At 46.1% G+C, this 25,557-nt stretch overlaps 1 protein-coding gene and 1 non-coding gene across 2 annotated transcripts in view; both read right to left on the bottom strand.

Moving 5' to 3' along the window:
- Positions 1-250: 250 nt before the first annotated feature.
- The window catches only part of LOC133378875 (uncharacterized), a 30,851-nt gene continuing 5,544 nt past the window's right edge, over positions 251-25,557 (bottom strand). The window contains exons 3-8 of the mRNA XM_061613489.1: positions 22,236-22,365; positions 19,161-20,266; positions 15,177-15,360; positions 10,953-11,473; positions 9,771-9,897; positions 251-4,144 (exon numbers count right to left, since the gene is read on the bottom strand). Of these exons, the coding sequence (XP_061469473.1) occupies positions 2,634-4,144; positions 9,771-9,897; positions 10,953-11,473; positions 15,177-15,360; positions 19,161-20,266; positions 22,236-22,365 (3,579 nt within the window). The 3' untranslated portion in view covers positions 251-2,633. The remainder of the gene's footprint in view (positions 4,145-9,770; positions 9,898-10,952; positions 11,474-15,176; positions 15,361-19,160; positions 20,267-22,235; positions 22,366-25,557) is intronic.
- On the bottom strand, positions 4,951-5,069 carry LOC133382550 (5S ribosomal RNA). The gene has a single exon (XR_009761986.1). It is a non-coding gene; the product is annotated as a 5S ribosomal RNA (ribosomal RNA).

Below are 25,557 nucleotides of genomic sequence, written 5' to 3'. Positions count from 1 at the left end.
CAGCAGCTGATAATCAGATACACTGCCTCTGAATGAGTAGGTTCTATTGAGCCATCATGACCAGTAGCCATTGATAGCCTAATCCTCCATGAATTTGTCTAATCTCCCTTTAAAGCCGTTGGTTTTGAAAACACCCTCATCTTGCGGCCAGCAAATTCCATATACTTAGACACACCTCTTTACCCTAACCCTTTGACAGTTAAGGTTTTTTAGGTTTGTATGTGTGAGACCCACCTCATTTCCCATTCCCCCCCCTTTTTTTTTGATGAATCTGTACTGTTCTGTTTTGGCTGGAATGGTTGTACTGTTTTTTAATCATTGTAATGATTTTATTTATTTTTACAACTGTATGTTATTGTTGTAACCTGCCGTGAGACCTTACAGTGGGCATGCAATATATATAATTGATTATACATTCTTGCCCCAATACAGACATAAACAGCATACAAACATAAACATGACATGAAGCTTTAGAACGGGAGGCTTTAATGAGAAAAAAGGAAAAGGATCACAACGTAACACTTACAGCCAATGCGTTTAACCCAACTAAATTTAAACACTGTGAACTGAAGCACTGAAATTCTCGTGACCTGATCGGCTCAGAGCCGGTAACTGTGGTTGAAAAGAAGTACAAAAGAGGCAACCCTAAATACTGGTTTTCCCTCTGCAGGGGAATGGGATTCTTCCAGCGACTGCATCTACTCACGAACAGGATTGAGAAAATGTTTTAAAATGACTGACAATCGTTTTTAAGCCAGTTCCAAAGTGTTTGGGCACTAGCCCTGCATCAGAGGTAGATATGCTTATCTGAAAACTGACCAAGAGTGGTGAAGTGCCTTAAAGATGAGAGAGGCATCCACGTGAAGAGGAAGCAGGCCTTACATCTGCTGGCCCATCCTCACCCCAGATGTCATTCATGCCCAAACCTAAAAAGGAGACGGACTTAAGGCTGTGTACACGCTAACCCGTTTGTAGCCCAAAAATGTGGTTTTGCTCAATACGGAATTGTTCATGCTCATCCTCAACATGCTGCTTTCAGTCTAGATTTATTGCAGATCCTGCTGTCCAGGCAGTGTGTGGGTGTGATATAAAGTAACATATAGTTTGAAAACTTATGCAGTAGGGCCCCACTCATACGGCAGGTTATGTTCCGGACCCCCACCAAAAAGCGAAAACTGCCAAAAAGCGGAACTCATTCAATAGAATGGCACCCAATGCCCAAAAAACGCCATAAAAGCGGAACAAGCGCCGTATGAGTGGGGCCTTAGTCTAATTGAGACCTCCCCATTAGTGGAGCACCATAAAGCGGAGCGCCGTAAAGCGGGGCCCTACTGTAGTTTGAAAACCTTCCTCTTGATTAGATTACACGTTCGAAAACCCTCCACCTGCGATCTTGGTATACTCCCATCCACAGCGACATTGGGCAAGCGTGGATACATCCCCCATTGCTCGGACCGCCTACAACTGACCGCCACACTGCAGGGTAAGACAGAATCAATCTGCAATGAGCCTTGAGTTCCAGAATGAAAGGAGTTTACCAGGAAGTGCTTTTTAGGGGCAGAAGAAATACACGATAGGTCTAGATTATGTGTGGAGACAGTAGAAGAAACAAGAATTCAGTCTCCATCGATTCTAGAATAAAATGTTGCGTGTACGTAGCCTTGCTCCTCACAGACCCTTCCATTGACCAGGACTTCCGAAGATGTCATTTCAAAGCAAAGGTTCTGGTTCTGTATACTTTTCCCAAATGTCCAAGACAGCACCCTTCCTCACCTTGATGCCCTTCAGATGTTTTGGACTGCAATTTCCATCTGGCCCAGCCAGCACGGCTGGACGGTACCAACTTAGTGAAGGCTGCAGTGCAGTTTTGAGTTCCAAGCGGGATTTCTGGGATGCCGTAATTTCTACTCATGTTCCCAATTCTATACTCTGACCACCACCCCCAGCCGCCATAAAAATATGGGCGATTACCTGTAACAGGTAAAGGGTTTAAAACAGCTGTTGCACCTGGACTGACCCCTGGGAGAATGACTGGTAGAATCTGGGGCATTCAGAATGGCTTCTCGGATATTTGCTACAGAAATGTACAATGTTCTCCTCTCCCATCCAAAGCGCTTCACGGCTGAATGCACTTTGCTGTGTTAGGTTACAGGCCCAAGGCCAATGAGTAGCTGCCAACACTGAGCCTCTGAGTGAGGAGATGTTGGCAGCTCAGATCCCATCTCGGAAACACACCTGTTTATTCCATAACGGGGGGGAAAACCCCTGTATAATTTACATAAGAAGCTGCCTTCTTACCAAGTCATAATACCACTTGGCCCATCCAACTTAGTACTGTCTGCACTGACTGGCAGTTCTCCAGGGATTCAGAGAGGATATTCTCAGCCCTACCTGGAGACCCCAAGAACTGAACCTTGGACCTTCTCCATGCAAAGTTGGTATACCACTGAGCTACGGCCACTCCCTATGTAATGTTTTTATAAATGTCAATATATTACAAACCCATTGATGGCCATTTTGCTTCTCTTTCGAGACAGTCCCTGTGGCATGTTTCCCCTCCCAATATCACCCCATTTTAGCTCTATTACAAGATGCTTTCCTCAGTTCTCTGGTTTTCACCCCAGAGCCGTTTCCTAGGATGCTTCTCCTGGGTGGATTTTCATGTGTCTATGAAAAACAGAGGAACTACAAAACCTTTTCTCGCACACCGAGCATTCATACGGCTTCTCTCCAGTGTGGATCCTTTCGTGCACAACAAGGTTGGATTTCTTACTGAAGCTCTTCTCACAATACGAGCATTTATGCGGCCTCTCTCCCGTGTGCACGACAGTGTGTTTCCGGAGGTGAGAGCTAGAGACAAAGCTTTTCCCACACTCAGGACAGCCGTACGGTCTCTCCCCCGTGTGGGTCCTCTCATGTATAACGAGTCGTGATCTCTGGCTGAAACTTTGCCCGCAGTTCAAGCAATGATACGGCTTCTCTCCCGTGTGTGTCCTTTTGTGCGTCTTCAGCTGAAAGCTGGTCCTGAAGCTTTTCCCACACTCGGAGCACTCGTACGGCTTCTCGCCTGTGTGGGTTCTCTTATGTTTAATAAGGGAGGCAATCTCCCTGAAGCTGTTGCCGCAGTCAGAGCATTCATGTGGTTTCTCGCCTGTGTGGGTCCGTTTGTGAATCACCAGCTGAAAGCTGATCCGGAAGCTTTTCCCACACTCAGAGCATTTATACGGCTTCTCTCCTGTGTGAGTCCGCTCGTGTTTCACCAGAGAAGCTCTCTCACTAAAGCTTTTCCCGCATTCCAAGCATTTGTGTGGCTTCTCGCCAGTGTGCGTCCTTTTATGCAGTTTAAGATGACAGCTGATCCTGAAGGTTTTCCCACACTCCGAGCATTCGTACGGCTTCTCTCCTGTATGGGTTCTCTCATGTTTAATAAGGGCACCTCTCTCAATGAAGCTCTTGCCACAGTCTGAACATTTGTGTGGCTTTTCTCCCAAATGGATCCTGAGGTGTTTAACGAGTATCCCCTTTTCCCCAAAGGCTTTCCCACACTCCGTACACCCGTACGGCTTCTCTCCCGTGTGGGACCTCTCATGCTTAATGAGGGTGGATTTTGCGTTGAAACTTTTGCCACAGTTTGAGCATTTATACGGCTTCTCCCCCGTGTGGATTCTTTTGTGTTTAATGAGATTTGTTCTCCAACCAAAGCTTTTCCCACACTCAGAGCAGATGTACGTTTTCCCTCCTGCATGAGTCCTCTCGTGGGGAATAAGGGAGGCTTTGCTGCTGGATGAGATTTTCCCACAGTGCGTGTATTTATGTAGTTTATCCTTTGCTTGGATTTGTGGACTGTCAGAGAGATCAATGGCCTGAAGACATCTCTGTCCACTGTTGGGACTTATCTTTTTCCTACACTGGAAGGTTGTTTCATATAAGCTTTGGCCCCCTTCCTCGTACAGAAAGCCTCGCTTGACGCTCTTCCCCAAATGCCATTCTGGTCCCTGTTGACTTCCAGGTTTTATTTCCCCCCCAGGCCCCCAGAAAAACACCCCTTCGGCTCTTTCCAATGGCATTCCACCAACACCCAAGTCTCTAGGTCTCTCCAGCTCAAAGGTCTCCTCCTCGTTCTTCAGCACTTGACTGTCACAGTCTGGGACAAACAGAGAACCACTTGTTTATTTAGAGTTACATTTTATGCTTTTTTTGGTATATATTTGTAAAACAATAAAATCCATTTTGATCAATGGGTTGTATCCAACTAAGTTCCACTCCGAGAAGACCCACTGAAATTATTGGGTTGTATTCAATGTAGTGCTAAGCAGATTGTTCCAACAGCGCAAGGATTTCTCCTTGCGCAACACAGCAATCTTCCCCTCTCCTCCCTCCAGAGCAGATTTGGGGACAGTGCAGGGTCTGCATGGGGGGGGGAGATCCCATTGCGCTAGCACAACTTTTTGGTTGAATAACGCCCAGTGTATCCATTAAGATGTCCATTAAAAACATAAGAAGAGCGTGCTGGATCAGGCCACTGGCCCATCTAGTCTAGCATCCTTTTTCCCCACAGTGGCCAAGCAGATGCCCATGGGAAGCCCACAAGTAGGACTGGAGCGCAAGAGCACTCTCCCCTCCTGAGGTTTCCAGCAACTGGCATTCAGAAGCATAATCCCTCAGATGGTGGAGGCAGAACATAGCCATCGTGGCTAGCAGCCACTGATACCTTTGAAAAGAAAGGGACTGCCTTCAAGTCGATGCCGACTTATGGCGACCCTACGAACAGGGTTTTCATAGTGAGCGGCATTCAGAGGTGGTTTTACCATTGCCTTCCTCTGAGGCTGAGAGGCAGTGACTGGCCCAAGCTCACCCAGTGAGCTTCATGGCTGTGTGGGGATTCGAACCCTGGTCTCCCAGGTCATAGTCCAACACTCTAACCACTACGCCACACTGGCTCTCAGGAAAAGCCTACAGCGCCCAGTATTCCCAGGTGGTCTCACATCCAAGTACTAACTAGGCCTGACCCTGCTTAGCTTCCGAGATCAGATGAGATCAGGCGTGTTCAGGGTAGTATGGCCGTAGACGCTGATACCTTTATCCTCCATGAATTTGTCTAATCCTTTTTTAAAACAATCCAAGTTGGTGGTCATCACTGCCTCTTCTGAGAGTGAGTTTGATAGCTTAACTATGTGCTGAGTGAAGAACCATTTCATTTTCTTCCATCATTCAGCTTTATTGGACATCCACGAGTTCTAATGTTACAATAGAGGGAGAAAAACTTTTCTCTATGCACTTTCTCTATGCCATGCATAATTTTCTACACTTCAATCATGTCACCTCTTACTTGCCTCAAACGTTGCAATTTCAGTGGGTCTGCTCTGAGTAGGACTAGCACTGAATACAACCCAATTTATCCTAAGTACAAGTGGGACCTGCAGCAAAACATAGCAGTATAGATTACTTCCTTTTCGGGATTCTAGCCACTTGATTTCATTCCATTCCTCCCACCCTAGATTTCTGTCTCCCCTCCCCCTCAAATCATCAGTAAGCGTTCCAGGCCCATCAAGCACGTTCACTCCTTATTAGGCTGATTTGGGAGTTCACACCCACAAACACTTAAGAAATTTTTCTAATTTCTTTTTGTACTTCTGCAAACCTTGGGGCTCCCACAAGTACACAAATACTTTCCTCTTTGTGGATGGGTGCCATTTCAGCTACATAAGAACCATTGCTTGGAGAACTGAGACAATCAATTACATTACTATCATTATGAGAGACCTGAGATCATCATCATCATCATCAAATGGATTTCTAGCCTGCCTTTTGGAAAGTACAGGAATACCCCGCATTAACATACGCAATGGGTCCGGAGTGAGTATGTAAACTGAAAATGTACTTAAAGTGAAACACTACTTTTTTTCCACTTATCAATGCATGTACTGCACTGCAATCGTCATATACGGGCATAATTGATGTAAATAATGCATTTATAACTAAAATACATGTAAACATAAAATAAAATACTGTAAAATAAAACACTGTACTGTAAACCCTTTAAGAAAAAGGTAAGCTTACCTTTAATGTCAGCTGGCAGATGCAAAATGGATGAACGAAAATTTACATGTATTGTAGGAAGGATGAAGGAGAGGGCATATCTTCTATTTCATAAGTCGAGTCATCAAGGGCTAGACGCTTTCTTGCTGGCGATTTGGATGGACTACCTGAAGTAGGAGTACGGCTTGGGGCTGATGTTGACGCTAGAGATGGACTTTCAGTGGATGTTGATGGTCTGGGAGATTGACTGGGTGCAGCTGGCCTTTTACGAAAGTAGGTGTTTAAGGAGGTTTGAACTGTAGCTCTTTTCTTTTCCCTGTAGATTTCTTTGTAACAGGCATAAGCCCCTGAAATGATAGCACTGACTTTGGAACTTCTTTCAAAGTCCCTATCATGCTTTTCAAAAAGAGCCATGGCGCTATCAAGATGACGGAAAGCTTCCAAGAGAATTTTTGAAGTTAGGCCTTCAGGCTGTTCCATGATCTCATCCTCATCCCGCACATTTTCTTCTTCTCTCTCCTCTTCAAGTTCCAGAAGATCTTCATTGCTGAGGAGTTCAGTATGGGATGCCAGAAGTTCAGCAACATCTTCTGGCTCCACTTCCAGCTCTAACTGCTTTGCCATCTCTACAATATTTTCAGTAACATTAGCTACAGGATCTTCAAAGCCTTCGGAATCATCAACTAACTGTGGGCATAATTTTTTCCAGGCCCCTTTCATTGTTGTTTCCTTTATGTCATTCCAAGCATCTCTTATAGTTTTGATGCAATCCAAGATGTCGTAGCTTTTCCAGAATTTCTTTAGGACTTCTTGCCCTGTCCCCTCTTCATTTTCAATTGCTGCAATACACTTGCTGAAGGTTCTTTTCAAGTAGTTCAACTTGAAGGTGGCTGTGACACATTGATCCATGGGCTGCAGGAGCGAGGTGGTATTCGGTGGTAGGAATTCCACTCGAATGTTAGGGTTCAGCTCATCTAACGTTCGAGGGTGGCCAGGAGCATTGTCTACAAGGAGCAAAATTTTAAAAGGGATATTGTTGTCCTTGCAATAGGCTTTCACCTCTGGTACAAAGCAGGTGTCAAACCAATCTTCGAAAACGGCTGCAGTCACCCATGCTTTTCTATTAGACCTCCAATGAACTGGAAGTCTAGTTTTAACGTAGTTCTTTAAAGCTCTAGGGTTTTCCCAATGATAAATTAGCATAGGCTTTAGTTTCAAGGTACCAGAGGCATTGCCACCTAACAGAAGGGTTATTCTTTCTTTAGCTGGCTTGTAGCCTGGCATTGTTTTCTCCTCTCTTGCGATGAAGGTTCTTGCAGGCATCTTTTTCCAGAACAGCCCAGTCTCATCCACATTAAAAATTTGATCCTTGGAGTAGCCTCCCACTTCAATAATTTTGGCAAGGTTGCGTGGATAGCTTTCTGTAGCCTCAGTATCTGCAGCAGCTGCCTCTCCTTGCACTCTGATGTTATGTAGGTTAGATCTCTTCTTGAACCTATCAAACCATCCACGGCTTGCAACAAATTCAGCATCCTTCACTGCCTCACCTTTCTTAGCCTTCAGGTCATTGAATAGGCTTAAGGCTTTATTCTGAATCATTGCCTGGCTTACAGGAACCTGGCGTGCAGTCTGATTTTCTATCCAGAGTATTAAGAGTCTCTCCATGTCTGCAACAACGCTATCCCTTTTTCTAATTCTTGTTGTGTTCACTGGCGCAGTACTCTTAACTTCCGCAATAATTTTTTCTTTACTCTTCATGACCGTGTTAACTGTCGTTCGAGTGAAGCCTAGCCTTCGGCCTATCTCAGCTTGAGAAACACCTTCATCAGACAGTTTAATCATTTTAAGCTTCATATCTAAGGTAACAGATCTCCGACTTTTCTTTGTATCTGCCATTATGTACAGTACTGTGAAATTGTGAAGCCAAACAATTGAAGGCAAGGGAAAACAATACCAATACCAAGAGGCACCACACACACACACACGCTATTGGGAGTCACAAGTCAGCAGTGGCAAAAGCCAGAACTGTCTTCCCCCAGCCCCATACATTTAATTAAAACTGTCACATAGAACACAATTCAGGCATCCAGGACTTTAGTGTAGCTGTGGCTGGGAGTAGTGTGTCAGTTCAAAACAAAATGTAACAATAAATACAGGAGTGTAATGTGTAATTTTCTTCTCATGTAAACATTTTAAAATGACTCTGTTAATGCCAATGCAAATAAAATTCATAACTATTATATTTATATTACAGAGGACAGGACTATGACTGAGAGAGCGTGCCTAGCCTTGCAAAGTAGCCCAATGTCTATAAGACCTGTTTTGCTTGTGACAACCTTGAAATGTATTGCAAATTGTATTGTTTTATTGGTGTATTACTGATGTTCTGTTGATGTATTATTGATGTTTTATTGGTGTATCTTTATGTTGGTGCTCTTTTGCAAGCCGCCTTGAGGGCCTTTTGGCCGAAAGGCGGGATAGAAATATTAAAATCAAAATCAAAATGATGGGCACAGACAGAGAGAAAAGTATTCTGGATTAACTAATTCAGAATAAAGACTGCCCTGCTTCCGTTTTCACTAGGGTAAAATTCCCAATCCTATGCAAGTCTACTTAGAAGTAGGTCCCACTGGGTTTGATAGGGTTACTCTCCAATAAGTATACAGATGATATTTTAAAAGTACAATACTGTAGACCAATAAAGCAATTCTTTTGGAAAGAAGTGAACACAATTGCTTTTTTGCTTTAGTCTGCTACAGAGAGAGCGAGAGAGAGAGAGCGCAGACTTCTGCTATTTTGCTCTCAACTAGCTGGGGGGAGGGAAGCTTTTTCCTCAAGTCATAAAACTAGAATTTTTGTTAATTGTATCACAATCAATTTATTTTTATCAAATAAAGCAGGAAAGGAAGAATTAGAATCTACAGTACAGTACAGTACTGTAAGCATGAGGTGCCCCCTCATGAGGTGGCCCTCATGAGGTGGCCCTCATGAGGTGGCCCTCATGAGGTGGCCCTCATGAGGTGGCCCTCATGAGGTGGCACTGAGCCGCCACCGACCTCGGCTGCTGCTAGGCTCGGCCTGCTACGGCCTGCACAAAGGGACTGTAATGTACAGTACTGTAAAATACTGTAAAGAACTTAAAGGAGTCAAATTTCTTAGCCTTCAGGTCAGGAAAACAAATTCCTTAGCCTTCAGGAGTCGCTCAAACGCCAACGGGAAGAAGACGCTGCCGCCGCAAGGCACGAGACACATGGAACGCAAGTTCGGGCAGTACTTAAGTGTCCGTCGGTGTCCGTCAGTGCAAAGCAGGCGTACGTAAACAGGGGAATGGTGGAGAATGCAGTATGTCCGTACTCACTAGTGTCCGTAAAGTGAAGGTACGTATAGCGGGGTATTCCTGTATACCCTACCATGGTGGGTTACAACAAATCAAGAAAATTAAAATATCAGTAAAAACTGAGAAAATCTGTTATCTGTTGATGGATAAACACCCTACATATAAGATTTTCTTTTTTTGCCTTAGCAGCTCAAAGGATCAGACAGAATTTCACTGTACACCATGAGGTCCCATGTGTTGGGGGCTACTTGTGCTAAAATATACTTCTATACAGTTTCTAACATGTAACTAATGGGAATACTTCTATACAGTTTCTAACATGTAACTAATGGGAATTAGAGTTCAACACCCCCCAGAGGGCCACAGGTGAGCGACCCCTGCTTTGAATCCTTACCCAGTGAGTTGGCCTCCCAATCACTCTCCTGCTTGACCTCCAGAGGGATCTGCAACTTGACAATGTCCAATGGATCTTCCTCCGATTTGGGGGATTTTACAGTCATGTCACTGGGGGCCCCTGATGTCTGAAACAGAAAACAAAGACTTGATGTTTTGAAAGATGACTGGTTCAAGGTCTGCTCTCTGCCCCTTCTACATTTAGCTGCCTCTAATCAAACTAGCCAGTTCAGCAGAAGAAAAGATACAGACTCGGTTTCCAGATATTTCCAGTTTGCAGGGCTAGCTTCCCCATGGCAAGAGGAAGGCCAATGCGCAGAGATGATGGGAGCTCTAGTTCAGCAACACCTGGATGGATCCAGGTCTTCCATCACTATCCTAGATAGACAACCTGCCTGTCCGCCCCAGGTATCTGCCAACCTAGGGTTTTGTCAACAGCATTTGACTGTTAATTTGGTGAATTAAGTTACAAACTAATACAACAGAAATTTTGTTAGTTTGTAACTTAATTTATAATTACTTTCATGCAGAATAATTGAGTTAATGAACAGCCCACGTATCAGTTCATATCTTAGAACATAATACACAAAAGTAAGTGGTTTTATGGCATCTGTTTTAACAGTTGTATAACATTCTTCACTCGGAGGCATTCACCATTAGTAGTTAACGTTCTTAATTATATTTTTTGCCCTTTGTAGTGTATACTCATCATGAAAGCCACTGAAGAAGACTAATTGTCGAAATGCATTTGGCTATGCTATGCATTTTGCAACTGATTACGTATGGGCATTGATTTATGGCTATTGGCCACTGTTTATAAGTTGCCCTTTATGTTCACATCGATATTGTCTTGATTATATCATATATTTTGTATTTCATTGTGTATGGGCACTGAATTTTTTTATTATTTAGCTGGCCATCTTTATTATTATATGAGAATACTTATAGGGATTTGATATTGACTGTTTACATACATATTAAATTTTTGATATTTTATAATTATGTATTTTATGTTTGTACCTTAACTTTGTTTGGAGCAAAACTTTAAATCAGAAATCATTAACTAACTATTGGATACAACCCTTTATTTATTTATTTATTTTATTCCATTTACATCCTGCCCTTCCTCCCAAAGGGAGGGTAATTATCATTACCTGCCCTTCACCCGAAGATCCCAGAATACCTTTTCTGCCCCGTCGGCACCCTGGTCACAAAACTGATGGAAGTGCTGCCACTGCGCCTCTGAGTCAGCCTCCTCGTCCAGAATCTCTTCCTTCACTTTCACCCTAGATCCCAGGTTTTGGTCGGCCTCCTGGGGTTCTCCACCGACATCAGGACGGGAGCGAACTGTGTCCTCTCCTCCTGGCCACTGCGTGTCATCAGTGACTCTCTTCAAGGAGGCCTGAAATCCCTTTGTATCATCCTCCGGCCACGGCTGAGGCAGCTGCGAGCCGCCCCTCTCTTGCAGGGGGGACTCCTCTACCGTCTTCAGGAACTCCTGCCATTGGCTCTCCCAACGCTGTTGCAGCCCCTCCTCCGGCTCCTGCTTCACTTGCAGCTGTGGGCCTTCCCCAGTCAGAAACCCCTGGGTGGTCCCAACTTGGACAACGTGAGGGTCTTCCTCTCCTGCTGCTGAGCTCTCTTCTGGTTTGGATGCTGCAGGTTCCTCTTCCTCCATGTTTCTTCCTAGCTGCGCTTCCAGGACTGAAAAAGAAATTGAGCATTAATGGGAACATAAGAAGAGCCTGGCTGCTGGCTCAGACCAGTCGCCCATCTGGCCCAGCACTCTGTTCTCACAGTGGCCAACCAGATGTCCCAATGGGAAGCCCGCAAGCAGGACCTGAGCGCAAGGGCACTCTCCCCTCCTGTGGTTTCCAGCAATTGGTGTTCAAAAGCACACTGCCTCCAACCGTGGAGGTAGAACATAGCCATTGCGGCTAGGAGCCATCGATAGCTTTTTCCTCCTCCAAGGCTAATCCTCTTTTAAAGCCAAACATGGTGGTGGCCATCACTGGTGCTTGAGTGCAAAGTATAGTGTGACTTTAAAAAAAAAATTCTTCTTAAATATATGACATTACAAGTATTCATATTTCTATATGATGCAATAATGATATAAATCTACTATAACAGTATAAAAGTATCACGCAAAATATCATTCTTATGTTAGCAATACAAAAATGTCAATAATTACTTGTGCTATGCCCCAAGAAATAAGTGAGTGGATAATTAAAAAGACAAGATAATTATCTGACTTTTCCTTAACTACTGAGATACTAATATCACCTTCCGTTCTTTTGTCAAGCAATTCATTTAACTGTATAGATGCAGATAGCGTAATTCCTTTTTCACGTACTCCATTACTAAACTTCAATTATTAGTCACCTCTCTGGCCCCTTCTTTCTCCTTCAACAAGGCTGTTAGCTTGACAATGTTAAGCTGTTCCCACAAGAGATCCATTTGGTTCTGGTTCCAGTTGCTTTTCCAGGTAGGAACACAGGAAGTTGTCTTATACCAAGTCAGACCACTGGTCCATCTAGTTCAGTAGTGTCCACACTGACTGGCAGCAGCAATCCAGGATTTCAGACAGGAGTTTCTCCCAGCCCTACCTGGACATGCGAGGGATTGAACTTGGGATCTTCTGCATGCAAGGCAAATGCTCTACCACTGAGCTACGGTCCTTCCCCTTGTATCTTACATATAATATACTGGCAACTATTTTTTTAACAGCACCATCAGCATAGTTCACTGGATGAGCTACAGTTTTTTTTATATTTTTTTTTTATTTTATTTATTAGATTTATATCCCACTCTTTCTCCCAGTAGGAGCCCAGAGCGGCAAAGAAAAGCGCTAAAAACACTGCAACACATCATAAAAACAGACTTTAAAATATTTATTTATTATTATTTATTTATTATTTGATTTATATCCCACCCTTCCTCCCAGCAGGAGCCCAGGGCGGCATATATTGAAATATATTAAAACAAAACAACAATTAAAAACATATTAAAACAAAACATCTTTAAAAACATTTTTTAAAAGCCGTAAAAACAGCTGTTTTTTAAAAAAGTTTTTAAAACATCTTAAAAAGCAATTCCAACAAAGACACAGGCTAGGATGAAGTCTCTACTTAAAAGACTTGTTGAAAGAGGAAGGTCTTCAGTAGGTGCTGAAAAGATAACAGAGATGGCGCCTGTCTAATATTTAAGGGGAGAGAATTCCAAAGGGTAGGTGCCACCACACTAAAGGTCTGCTTCCTATGTTGTGCAGAACGGACCTCCTGATAAGAAGGTATCTGCAGGAGGCCCTCACCTGCAACGCACAGTGATCTACTGGGTATATAAGGGGTAAGACGGTCTTTCAGGTATACTGGGCCCAAGCTGTACAGGGCTTTGTACACCAAGACCAGAACCTTGAAATTAAGAGTTGATGGCTTATCATGGTTTACTGTGCATGAGCAGCATACTGGCGCACACTGACCAATCGTCCCTCCCGAGTGGGAGACGCAAACGAGGAAGTCACAATTAACCTAGCTTCCCGTGGCATTTGAGCCAAGGACTATATTTTGCTGCTCTCTTAACAAGCCAAGGTTTTGTAAGCCAACAACAATGCTTCGTGTAGCACCGGCTAGCAACTCAGATTGCCGCTGGCCCTACTGACAGGCAGGGGGTAATTCTGAGTATCATGAAAAGGGAGGGAAATTGTTAGTGATTCCATTTTGTTTATCATTGTATTGTATTTCATTTTATTTTTACTGCCAGAGGAAGAAGTGCCTGTGGGATTTTCTGTTGAGTTCCAAAATAACTTTGATGAGCCTTATACTGTGCAGCTTGACTTGTGTCTGTGGGGTTAGGGGCCCACAACTGCTCCTCCACTTTAGGAAACAAAATGTCTTGAGGCAGCCCTGGTCGAATAACTGCAATAACTGTTAAGTCTTTATGGTTAAACATGTTATTATTTGGCCATATTAAGAACATAAGAAGAGCCCTGCTGGATCGGACCAAAGGGCCACCATAGGCCAGCCTCCTTGTCCCCCAGTGGCCAACCAGATGCCCCAGTGGGAAGTCCACAAGCAGGACCTTAATGCAAGAGAACTCCCACTTGTGATTCCCAGCAACTGGTATTGAGACACACAGTGCTTCCAGCAGCGGGGGGAGAAGTAGCCATTGTGGTTAGTAGCCATTGATGGCTTTATCCTCCCTGAATTTGTCTAATCCTCTTTTAAAGTCATCCAAGCTGCTGACCGTTTATGTATCTTGTGGGAGAGAATTCCATAGTTAAACTATATGCTACATGACGAAGTACTTCCTTTTGTCTGTCCAGCTTTGTTAAAAATGTAAATGTACTGCCTTCAAGTCGATTCCGACTAATGACAACCCTATGAATAAGGTTTTCATGAGCCTGAGAGGCAGTGACTGGCCCAAGGTCACCCAGTGAGCTCCATGGCTATGTGGGAACTTGAACCCTGGTCTCCCAGGTCGTAGTCCAACACCTTAACCACTATATGGATAACACCAAATGTTAATGCTTAAGGAGAAACATTTCTTCCTATCAATGTTCTCCACACCACGCATGTGTGGAGAATGTTATATGTCCGCAGGTTCAAGCGTTAGGAGAGATGGAGAAAACCTTTTCTTTATCCACTTTCTCCATGCTATGCATAATTTAGACAATGGTGTAGTGGTTAAGGTGTTGGACTACGACCTGGGAGACCAGGGTTCAAATCCCCACACAGCCATGAAGCTCACTGGGTGACCTTGGGCCAGTCACTGCCTCTTAGCCTCAGAGGAAGACAATGGTAAACCCCCTCTGAATACTGCTTATCATGAAAACCCTATTCATAGGGTCACCAGAAGTTGGGATTGATTTGAAGGCAGTCCATTTTCATTTCCATCATGTCATCTCTTGCTTGCCTGTTCTCTAAACTAAAAAGCTCCCAAATGCTGCAACCTTTCCTCACAGGGGCGTTGCTCCATCCCCTTGATCATTTAGGTTGCCCTTTTCTGAACCTTTTCTGCAGATCTGAGGCAGAACTTGTGCCCCCCCAATGTGGATGGACCCCCAGCTCCGATCAGCACCAGCCAGCATGACCAATGGTCAGGGATGATGGGAGTCCAGCAACATCTGGAGGGCTCCAAGTTTTCCCTCCACAGATCTAGGCCTTACAGAGCTAGGCCTTACAGATTTGCCCTTGATTTGACTGGAAGGAGTCAGGGGAGGAGGCATTGAATGGACCCTGCTGGAACTATTTGCATAGGACGCCCCCTTTTTTCATTTGGAGGGTGCCTCTCTCTCTTGGAAGCCTTGCAGCCGCCTCTCTTCAGCCATGGACTTTCTGCAACCCCCTGCGTTTTACTCCCCTCTCCTCCTCCTCGTTTTCCGGCACCTCCACTTCTGCTTTTGACTCACCTGCTCCCGGCAGCCCTTGCAATGCGCCCACCCTGAGACTCCGCGGCAGCCCCCCAATACCTCCACGTTTTTTACCAAAAGGGGAGGGGGAGGAGGGAAGTGCCGGAAGGTGGCTTCTCTTTTCACACCTCCCCTTCAGTTTCTGTGGCCTCTCTAGGCACAACCGCTCTGTGCATTTAACCCCCTCTTAGCAAACACAGCTAGCTCTCTGGAAACTCGGAAAGAAGAGCTCTGCTGGATCAGTTCAGAAAGGGCCGTCTGCTTCCGCCATCCTGTTACCCACAGTGGCCAATCAGATGCCTCTGAGATGCCCACGAGCAGGGCGCAACTGAGCCCTCTTTCTGCTTGGGTTCTCCAGTGACTGGTGTTCAGAGGCATGTTTGTCTGCGATACTGGCTGTGGCCACTATGCCTAGCAGCAGCAGAGGCTGGTGCATTGGGCCCATTGCCCTACTAACCTTAGTCTGCTCCCACCTGCCTGCCTTCTTATTTAAAGCTAGTCTAGTGGGTGGCATTAAGAACATAAGAAGAGCCTGCTGGATCAGGCCAGTGGCCCATCTAGTCCAGCATCCTGTTCTCACAGTGGCCAACCAGGTGCCTGGGGGAAGCCCGCAAGCAGGACCCAAGTGCAAGAACACTCTCCCCTTCTGAGGCTTCCGGCAACTGGTTTTCAGAAACATACTGCCTCTGACTAGGGTGGCAGAGCACAACAATCACGGCTAGTAGCCATTGATAGCCCTGTCCTCCATGAATTGGCATTGGCTGTCAGATTCTCCCCCCCCCAAATCTCAGTGTTACCCCTTGTGAAACTCAGCTTGTAGGATGGAGGGGGGACGACACAAAACTAGAATTAGTTGGTTCTGCCTGTCATTGGCTCTGCCTCCATCTACTATGGGCCTCCTTGCCTTCTGCCCCACCAGTCCCAATGGGCACCAACCACCACAGACTAGTGGGGACAGCACCAGGTTGGGATGGGCCCTTGGGATCAACACCACCACCACTTGTGGCCACCGTCTCCCCTATCGTGCTGTTAGCATGCTGCATGCACACTTGCTGATGTACCCACATGGAAGCTCATGCCGGCCACGGGGGTATTGTCTGGGAGGGTGGTGGAGCACCCCCTCTGTGATCAGTGTTGGGTTGTGGGGCATGATTTGCAGCTGCAAATCATGCTCCCATGTAGATCTAGACAGGGGCCCTTTGGAAGCTATCTGCAATCTGCAGTTGCAAATCACACTCCATGACCCCATGCCGCCATCACAGATCACAGAGCTCCACCCTCCCAGCCCCAGTCTGTAGATCTAGACAGGGGCCCCTTGGGAGCAGCCGGGGCTCTCAGCCTGTGCCCCACCTGACCACCTGCTGGTGCCAGGCCTGACTAGTAGCCATAGGTAGCCTTATCCTCCACGAATTGGTCTCATCCCCTTTTAAAGCTGTCCTTAGTTGGTGGTCTTCACCACATCCATTTGGTGCGGCAGTAAGAGTGTTAGACTAGGGACGTGGGAGATCAGGGTTCAAGTCCCTACTCAGCCATGAAGCTCACTGGGTATCCTTGGGCCAGTCACAGTCTCTCTGCTCAACCTACCCTACAGGGCTGTTGTGCCCTGTAGCAGTGATGCTGTCACAGCTGCTGCCAGCATTCCCTTTCTGTGGTTGGATTTGATTATCTGGTGGTGGTGCTATATAATCAGCTGGAAGGCCATCATTTTTATGCTTGTTGTGGCTCGACACATTTTGGAACGGATCTTATAGAACAAGAGTGGCTAACCTGAGGCCCTCTAGGTGTTTTATTTATTTATTACATTTATACCCTGCCTTTATTTCACCATAAAACCCAAGGCAGCATACATGTGGTTCCCAGTAGGTCTCTCATCCAAGCATTGACCAGACCCAGACCTGTTTAGCTTCAGCAAGGTAGTGGGCTTCATGCGCCTGAACTACAACTCCCATCAGTCGTAGCCAGCAAGGCCAAAGGTAAGGGATGATGGGAGTTGTAGTCCAGCAACACCTAGAACACTTCAACTTCCCCATTCAAGTGAAATTATCTCTGGTGGGTTTTTTTTGCAGGGATGTTTTAGGTCCGCCCCCTCAAGATACAGTTTTAATACATATATTTACAATCTCCATTATCTTTAAAAAAAATACATTTAATGAAACTGGCAGTTTTTAATCAGGTTTTCATTGGTAAAATGTTCCTGATAAGTTATATTTTTTTAGATGAAGAATTGTTTCCCAGACTTCTGATAGCAAAAGCACACCCATTATGAATTAATTATGCACAAAAAGCTTTATTTCTTGATAGGAAAAAGACAAACCCATAGCAGTGACTTGCCCAGAGGTGCACCTGAGGCTTACCCTGCATGTCATTCATTGTCTTGAGACATCATTTTGTCATAATGGGTGACCTTTGCAATTAAGCTTTGGAACCTCTCTTTAGGATTGTATAGTATTGGATTGTTTGGTGTACAGACAAAAACAGTCAGAGCAATGAAGGTAAATTTCACCTTTGCACAGCAGGCTAGCTTCGACACACACACCAACCTCTTCATGCTCCATTCAGGCAAGGAAGCATTATTAAAGGTTACATTCCAGCCAGACAAAAAATCTCAAGGAGGTGAAGCACAGCCAGTGAGGGGCATGGGCTGGGGAGAGGGTGTGTGGCTGGGGGGGATATGGTATAGGGAAGGCCTGGATAGAGAGGATGGAGGGCCATAGAAAACAAACTTTTATTTCTTCTTTTATGCTCTCTATCTCATTAGGATTGCAAGCCCACCATACATTGAAAACACATGGCTTCTCCCAAAGAACCCTGGGAATTGCAGCTTACCTCTCAGAGAGCTACAATTGCTAGCACCCTAAACTACAGTTCCCAGGATTCTTTGGGAGAAGTCATGTTCTTTAAATGTGCTGTGGTGTGTGCAGCCTCTCTCTCTCATCCTCTTTCTCTCATCCCTTACTCCTAATCTCAATAAAATTTATGAATGGAACCTGGGAGTTGACTGTGCCCCTTGATGTACAGCTCCCCTGCGTGCCAGATCGCTCACTCGTGCTACATGCTTTGGTCTCTGGGAGACATGGGAAAAAATAAGCTTGCCTATCAGTGACTAGGAGAGATCAAGCTAGTAATTGCCGCTCCTAGGGTAGAGGCCCACAGATCTTGGGAGTCCCCCTCACTCAATTCTCTAAGGTTGAACAGAGGCATCAGTAGCATGGAAATAAGTGAGGGAGAAAGCATCTGAGGCTGGCCCTTCCAAGTGTTAGAAAGGGAGGTTGATTGAAGGAGCCAAGTCCAGAGCAGAGATTCAAGCAGAGAGGCAGTAGGGAGCTCTTTGCTGGGGACATGCTGTTTTGCTGCATCTCTGCAGAAGAAATGATTGAATGACCCACATTGGAATTAACTGCCCATGGGTGACAATGGTCAGGAGGAGACAAGAGGAAGGAAGCGAAGGAAGGCTCCAGTATAGGAAAAACCAAGAAGAGAACTCAAAGGAAGGACAGGAATCTGTTTATTAGAGGCCCAACGTATTCCAAATCCAGAAAATTGAACTGCTTAAAACAGTCTCAAACCCTATCTTCTTTCCTAGAAACAGCTAATCCCAGAACACAGAATCATACAGAGAAGTAGCTGAGAGACTCTGCTCTGCTTGAGGGCTTTGGTATAGTATCACACTAGAACTGGGAAGATCTGGGTTCAAATCCCTGCTCTACCACAGAGTTCACTGTATGACCTTGACCAATTCATTCTTTTCTCTGCCTAACCTACTTCACAGGGTTGTTGTGAAGATAAAATGGCAGAACCATGTACACAACCCTGAGCTCCTTAGATGAAGGGTGGGACAACAACGTAATATAAATAATACAGTATTTTAAAAACAAGCCTTTATTTCCTGCTCACGCTGGACCAAGGGTTCCTTCAAGACACACAAAGGTGCCCTTATCTACGGTTTTGTGGGGAACTACTGCAATAAAGCTTGTATTATCCTCACGTGTACAGTTGCCCCGTGTGTACCTTTTTATGTTTTTTAAGGTCAGAGCTTGAAACGAAGCTTTTTGGACACTCAGAGCATTCATAGGGCTTCTCCCCTGTGTGGGTGCGCTGATGTGTGATAAGGTTGGCCTTCACGCTAAAGCTTTTGCCACAGTAAGGGCAACTGTATGGCTTCTCCCCCGTGTGCCTCCTCTGGTGCTGGACCAGATGCGCCAGCTGGCTGAAGTTGTTGCCACAGTACGAGCAGTTGTACGGCTTCTCGCCCGTGTGGACCCTTTTGTGGGTGAGCAGCCGAGAGTTCGTCACAAAGCATTTCCCGCACTCGGAGCAGGGGTATGGCTTCTCCCCTGTATGGGTCTTCTTGTGGATATTCAGGTTTCCTTTCTGGCTGAAGCTTTTGCCACACTCGAAGCACTGGTGTGGCTTTCCTCCCTGGTCAACCTGTTCGAGACTCGGAAAGGTGGGGCGCCAAGGGACCCTTTCCCCGCAAGCCAAGCTTTTGGGCAGCTTTTCTCCCTTCTGCGTTCTCCAGTTGTCAGAGCTGAGGTGATGGAACTGCCGACAGTCGCTGCCCCGTTTTTTCACCTTCCACCTGCAGATTCCCTCCTGGCTCCCATGCAGGCCTTCGTCACGCCTGAGCGTGACAAGACACTTAGGCAACTCGTGGCTTCGCTGTGGGCATTTAAGCGGTTGCTCTCCGCTGGGGGCCCTCTCGCGCATAGCCAAGCACGATCTCTTGTGGGAGCGCTCCCCGCAAGATGTGCACCGACGTGGCTTCTCTATGGTTTGTGTTTTCTGGTTCTTCAGAAGGCTGGGACGCAGGCCGTTTTCGGCACTGGCCTTCGTTCTCTTCTGCGTGAGGGTTTCCTCTTGGAGGCTCCGTTCACGTAAGCCTTTCTCACTTTCTACAGAGTGGGAAGTATGTTTTGCAGCCTTCCCTGGAACATTTTCCTGGCAATTCCCAAGAATCTGTTCTGCAACGGGACCCTGGAAAAATGTCCCTTTAACTTCTTGATCCAGGGCCAGTCCCCATTCTGTGAGTTTGGGTTTTTCCAGAAGAAACTCCTCCTTTTCCTTGTTCTCCTGTCCATCCTCTTCATGTTCTGGAACCAGTAAATAATCACGACAAGGGTTATCCCCAATAATCAGTGGATCATTCATTCATTCATTTGTTCATTCATTCACCCTACTTCTATCCTGCCTGTCTGCCCAGAAGCTCCCAAAGACATTTACATCATTACTGAATTGTTTTAATTGCTACAAGCTGTCTGATCAAATTGATTTTAATGGTTGCTTACATTTTCTTTTCATTGTTTTTTTTTGTTTTATCACAAGCAGAACTGCAACAAAATGTTGTTGTGTAGAGTGCTGCTGTATCAAGGGTTCTAGCAGGCCAGCTATGCCCTTTTCCAAGATACTTCATTCCATTCCACTCTCTGGTTTTCTGTTATCCCCCCCCCTCAATAATCAGTTATCATTCTGGGTTGTATCCACTGCTAGTCTTACTCAGAGTAGACCCACTGAAGTTAATAGACATGATTAACTTAGGTTCATTAATTTCAATGGGTCTAGAATAACAGAATAATAGAGTTGGAAGGGGCCTATAAGGCCAGCGAGTCCAACTCACTGCGCAATGCAGGAATCCAACTTAACCCAACAGATGGCTGTCCAGCTGCCTCTTGAAAGCCTCCAGTGTTGGAGAGCCAACCACCTCCTTAGATAATTGGTTCCACTGTCATACCACTCTTACAGTTAGGAATTTTTTATTGATGTTCACTTAAAATCTGGCATCCTGTAACTTGAGCCCATTATTCTATGTCCTGCACTGTGGGATGATCGAGATCCTGGCCCTCGTCTGTGTGGCAACCTTTCAAGTACTTGAAGAATGCTATCCTATCGAATGCTATCCTATCTCCCATCAGTCTTCTCTTCTCCAGGCTAAACATGCCCAGTTCTTTCAGTCTCTCCTCATAGGGCTTTGTTTCCAGTCCCCTGATCATCCTCGTTGCCTTCCTCTGAACCTGTTTCAGTTTGTCTGCATCCTTCTTGAATGTTTCAATACTTGACACACGTAGGTAGCATCAGACAGGCATGGGCAGGCAGCACCATGGGATTGCCTTCCTCTGAACCTGCTCTGAGTAGAACTTAGTAAGGTACAACTTTCAGTGTTTACTGAGCATGCCCAGTCCTTACTGGACGACCCCCATGGTTTGTTTTCTAAAACTTTTTTTTGGGTAACTTTTAATTTTATTTTCACTGGCCTGTATTTTTAAACGTTCATTTAAATAGCAGTGGCTCTAACGTGTCTCAATGAGATCTGAAACCATATGGGGCAGGCTGTGCCCCAAAAGGCAGCCTGTAAATAATTTCATTAATAAATAGCACCAAAGGCTAACTGAGAGAAAGAGGCAGAGTTTCTGCTTCTTGGCAACTTTTTGAAGGGAAGCAGCCATTCATGGCCCTCCTCATGTTCCCTTCATCTTTCATGGTGCCCTTTCAGTCTTCCATCAGAGGGGCTCTGTTGGATAAGACAGAGGCCTACCCCATCCAGCTTCTTCAGCTGAATCCAATGCAGTCGTTGTGCAAGTGGAACAAGTCCCGTTCACACAACAGAACTTCCCTGACCCCCACAATATGTCCCCTGCAGATATGCCCCAAATCTGCTCCAGAGAGTTGGTAGAACCCCCAGAGCAGATTTTGGGTGGTACAGGGGAGGGGCAGAAACGCAAGAAGGGGGGAAAGTTAAGTTGTGTGAGACATTCCGCTCATGCAACGACTTCGTTGGATACAATGAAAGGATCCACCAGCTGCTTCTGAGAAGGCGTCAAGCAGGACATGAGGGCAACAGCCCTCCCTCGTTGTTTGCTCCACAGGGGTCCTATATTCACAGATTTATTGCCTCTGGAGGCTCCATTTTCTCCTCTCCCTCAGTTCAATTTGTGCAACAGCCATCTATGCTGGTGGTCATCGCTCCATCCGGTGGCAGTGGATTTTGTCATTTAACTGTGCTGCATGAAACAGAACTCCCTTCAGAACCTATTTTCACATCTGTGCTCAGGACCTCAGCCTTACCCAGCAAAACAGCTTCCTCCTCATCCTCATCCTCTTCGCCCTCCGTGGAGAGCTCCATCTCCACGGTGTCTGATGCATCCTGATCAGATGCAGGGGAATTAACAACTGCCTCTGCCAGGAGTCCGGACACCTGAAATACAAGTGGCACTGTTAGTCAAGGGCTGAATTAAAGGTTACCATTTCAGTATGAGAGCACACGTTTTGGATGCAGCAGGCCCCAAGTTCAGTCCCCGGCATTTCCAGATAGGGCTGGGAAGGACCTCTGTCTGAGAGCTGCTGCCAGTCAGTGTAGAGTAGGGATGAGGAACCTCAGACCCCAAGGATCAAATGTGGCCCTCTGTGTGGCCCTTCCCAGGCTGCAAACCTCCAGCACACCTAGGATTGCCAGGCTCAGGGCCTGAGAATGCTTCTGTATCTTTAGGAGAAGAGAAAGTCAGCCAAGTGCAGGTGTTCTTGCAACCCTGTAATGGGAAAAACCACAAGGTGGAATTCTCCCTTCCCCCTGCACAACTTTTAAAGATACAGAAGACCTCTTGGAGGCCGGGCCTGGCAACCAACAGGTCTTCTGTATCTTTCAAAGTTGTGCAGGGGGAGGGGAGAATTCCACCTTGTGGTTTTTCCCATTACAGGGTTGCCAGAACACCTGCAGTTGGCTGACTTTCTCTTCTCCTAAAGATACAGGATCAGTCTCAGGCCCTGAGCCTGGCAACCCTAAGCACACCAGCCTGGGCAGAAAATAGAGAGGTGTGTGTTAATCTATGTGTAAAAATTAGCCTGCTGTACAAAGGTAAAATTTACATGTGTTGCTTTACCCACTTTTGTCTCTGGCCCTGGCCAGAACCTGCACGTGGCCCCTGGAAGGTTGCCCAGAAGGGAAAGTGGCCTTTGGGCTGAAAAAAGGTTCCCTCCCCTCCTGTAGACAATATTGAGCTTGATGGGAGTGCTGCATCTGACTCATCATGAGGCACCTTCCCATGTTCCTTCCTGCCGCCTGAACATAGGAAGCTGCCTTATATTAAGTCAGACCATTGGTCCATCTAGCTCAGTATTGTCTACACCAGCCTTTCCCAACCAGTGTACCTCCAGATGTTGTTGGACCACAATTCCCATCTTTCCTGACCATTGGCAATGCTGGCTGAGGCTGATGGGAGTTGTGGCCCAACAACACCTGGAGGCACACTGGTTGGGAAAGGCTGGTCTACACTGTCTGGCAGTAGCTCACCAAGGTTTCAGATGCAGGACATTCCCAGCTGCACCTGGAGATGCTGGAGATTGAACCTGGGACCTTCCACATACAAAGCAGATGCCCTACCTCTGAGCTACAGCCCTTCATCCTGTGAAGGCACAGGATGCAGCCGAAATTAAAGAGGTCTGGGCCTGGTGAGAGAAATCTGCCTGGGACCCCCTGTGTACCCCTCTGTATGTTCTATGATGGAAGACTTATGGGATATAATTTTTTTGAAAAACAAAGCCAATTCTGAGAGAGGGCAAGGGCCATCTCCAGGTGCTATAAGGGAGGGATGAGGAACCTGTGAACCACCAAAGATGTTGCTGGACTACAACTCCCATCATCCCTGACCGTTAGCCATGCTGGCTGGGACTGATGGGAGTAGGAGGCCAACAACAACTGGGGGGGGGCGCGCCAGGCTAAGGAATGCTGGGCTAGGGTGTGAGGCCCAAAACAGGTTTCAAATCCCATCAGGCACACTGAGTGACCATAGCCCAGTCTATCTCAGCCTACCTATCTCACAGGGTTGTTGGGTGGAGTGTTAAGGAAGAAATGCTGCCCTGAGCTCTTCAGAGAAAGGATGGGTGAAAATGCTGTGGCCTGGGTCCCAATAAAACTGCCAGGATGTTATCCTTCCAACTGCTGACTGGAATGTCACGAGTGGGCCTGCAACAAAAGGTTTCTGTGTATCCTCATCTCCCAGCAGAAGTGCTCGTGGTTGAGCCAGGTTCCTGCCAGCCAGCTATGCACCTCCCACCAGGACACTGTAAGCCAGGGGTTGCCAAACTAGTGCCCTCCAGATGTTTTTGGACTTCACCTCCCATCAGGCCTAGCCAGGGTGGCAAACATCTGGAGAGCACCAGGTTGGCTAACACTGCTGTGACATAAGGAGCTCCAGCAGGGTATTCCATGCACCCACCCCTCAAGGTTTTCCATCTTTCTTTTCCAACTGACAGACAACAACACACCAGTCCTCATTGGGCTCCTTGGGATGTGTGTGGTTTTTTGCTTCCTTTGTGAATGTTTTTAAATTCTGTCCTTTTGCAATCGGGGCTCTCTGGTGAGCATGCCAAAACCTCCTTTTTTCTCAGTGCCTCGCTTGGGCTCCATTTCTCTTGGCACTCACCACCTGAATTTGTAATTAGAAGGAGCAACAGGGACAGGCGTGTTGCGGTCTGACCTTGGGGCACGCTGCGAGTCTAAGAACATAAGAAGAGTGTTGTTGGGTCATACTATCTCACTCCTAAGCAGCCTGTTGGCCACAGAGGCCAATCAGATGTCTCCCAACCCCTGATCCAACTGTTACATTTCTGCCAGGCCAAACTGGAGCTTGCTTCCCTTTGTAGCGGTTGCCCATTGTCCATGAGGTCATTCCCAGGTGTTCCCCTTTTGAAACTGATATTAACAAAGTATCTCAGCAGCGAGGAACTGGATCTGGTCATAAGACCAGAACAGTATCCCACCCGGCAGGGCAACTTTGACAGGTGGGTGGGACATCATCTGATTTCATAATGACTGCAGGCAAACGTCATCTATGTTAGGAGGAGGTCATTGTAACTGCTGATCCTAAAAGAGAACCACATAGCGCAGCTCATTCTCAGGGCTTTGGCTATGCAGGGCTCTCTTCAAGTACCAACAATCAGCTGATTGTTTTTAAAATTGATTTTGTAACCGCAATTACATTAAGGGGGGGGAGATGTCAGCTCACATCAACAGAAGATTTAAACATCTCTACATCTATTTAGTTTACAGATATGCTGATGAAAGTTAAAGAGGAAAGCACAAAAGCAAGACTGCAGCCGAACGTCAGAAAGACTAAAGTAATGACAACAGAAGATCTATGTAACTTTACAGTTGACAACGAGGACATTGAACTTGTCAAGGATTATCAGTACCTCGGCACAGTCATTAATCAAAATGGAGACAGTCAAGAAATCAGAAGAAGGCTAGGACTGGGGAGGGCAGCTGTGAGAGAACTAGAAAAGGTCCTCAAATGCAAAGATGTATCACTGAACACCAAAGTCAGGATCATTCAGACCATGGTATTCCTGATCTCTATGTATGGATGTGAAAGTTGGACAGTGAAAAAGGCGG

This window comes from Rhineura floridana, chromosome 3 (genome assembly GCF_030035675.1).
Source record: "Rhineura floridana isolate rRhiFlo1 chromosome 3, rRhiFlo1.hap2, whole genome shotgun sequence".
NCBI classification, from domain to species: domain Eukaryota; kingdom Metazoa; phylum Chordata; class Lepidosauria; order Squamata; family Rhineuridae; genus Rhineura; species Rhineura floridana.
Note: the sequence above shows the minus strand (reverse complement) of the source record. Positions and strands in the feature narration are given on the sequence as shown.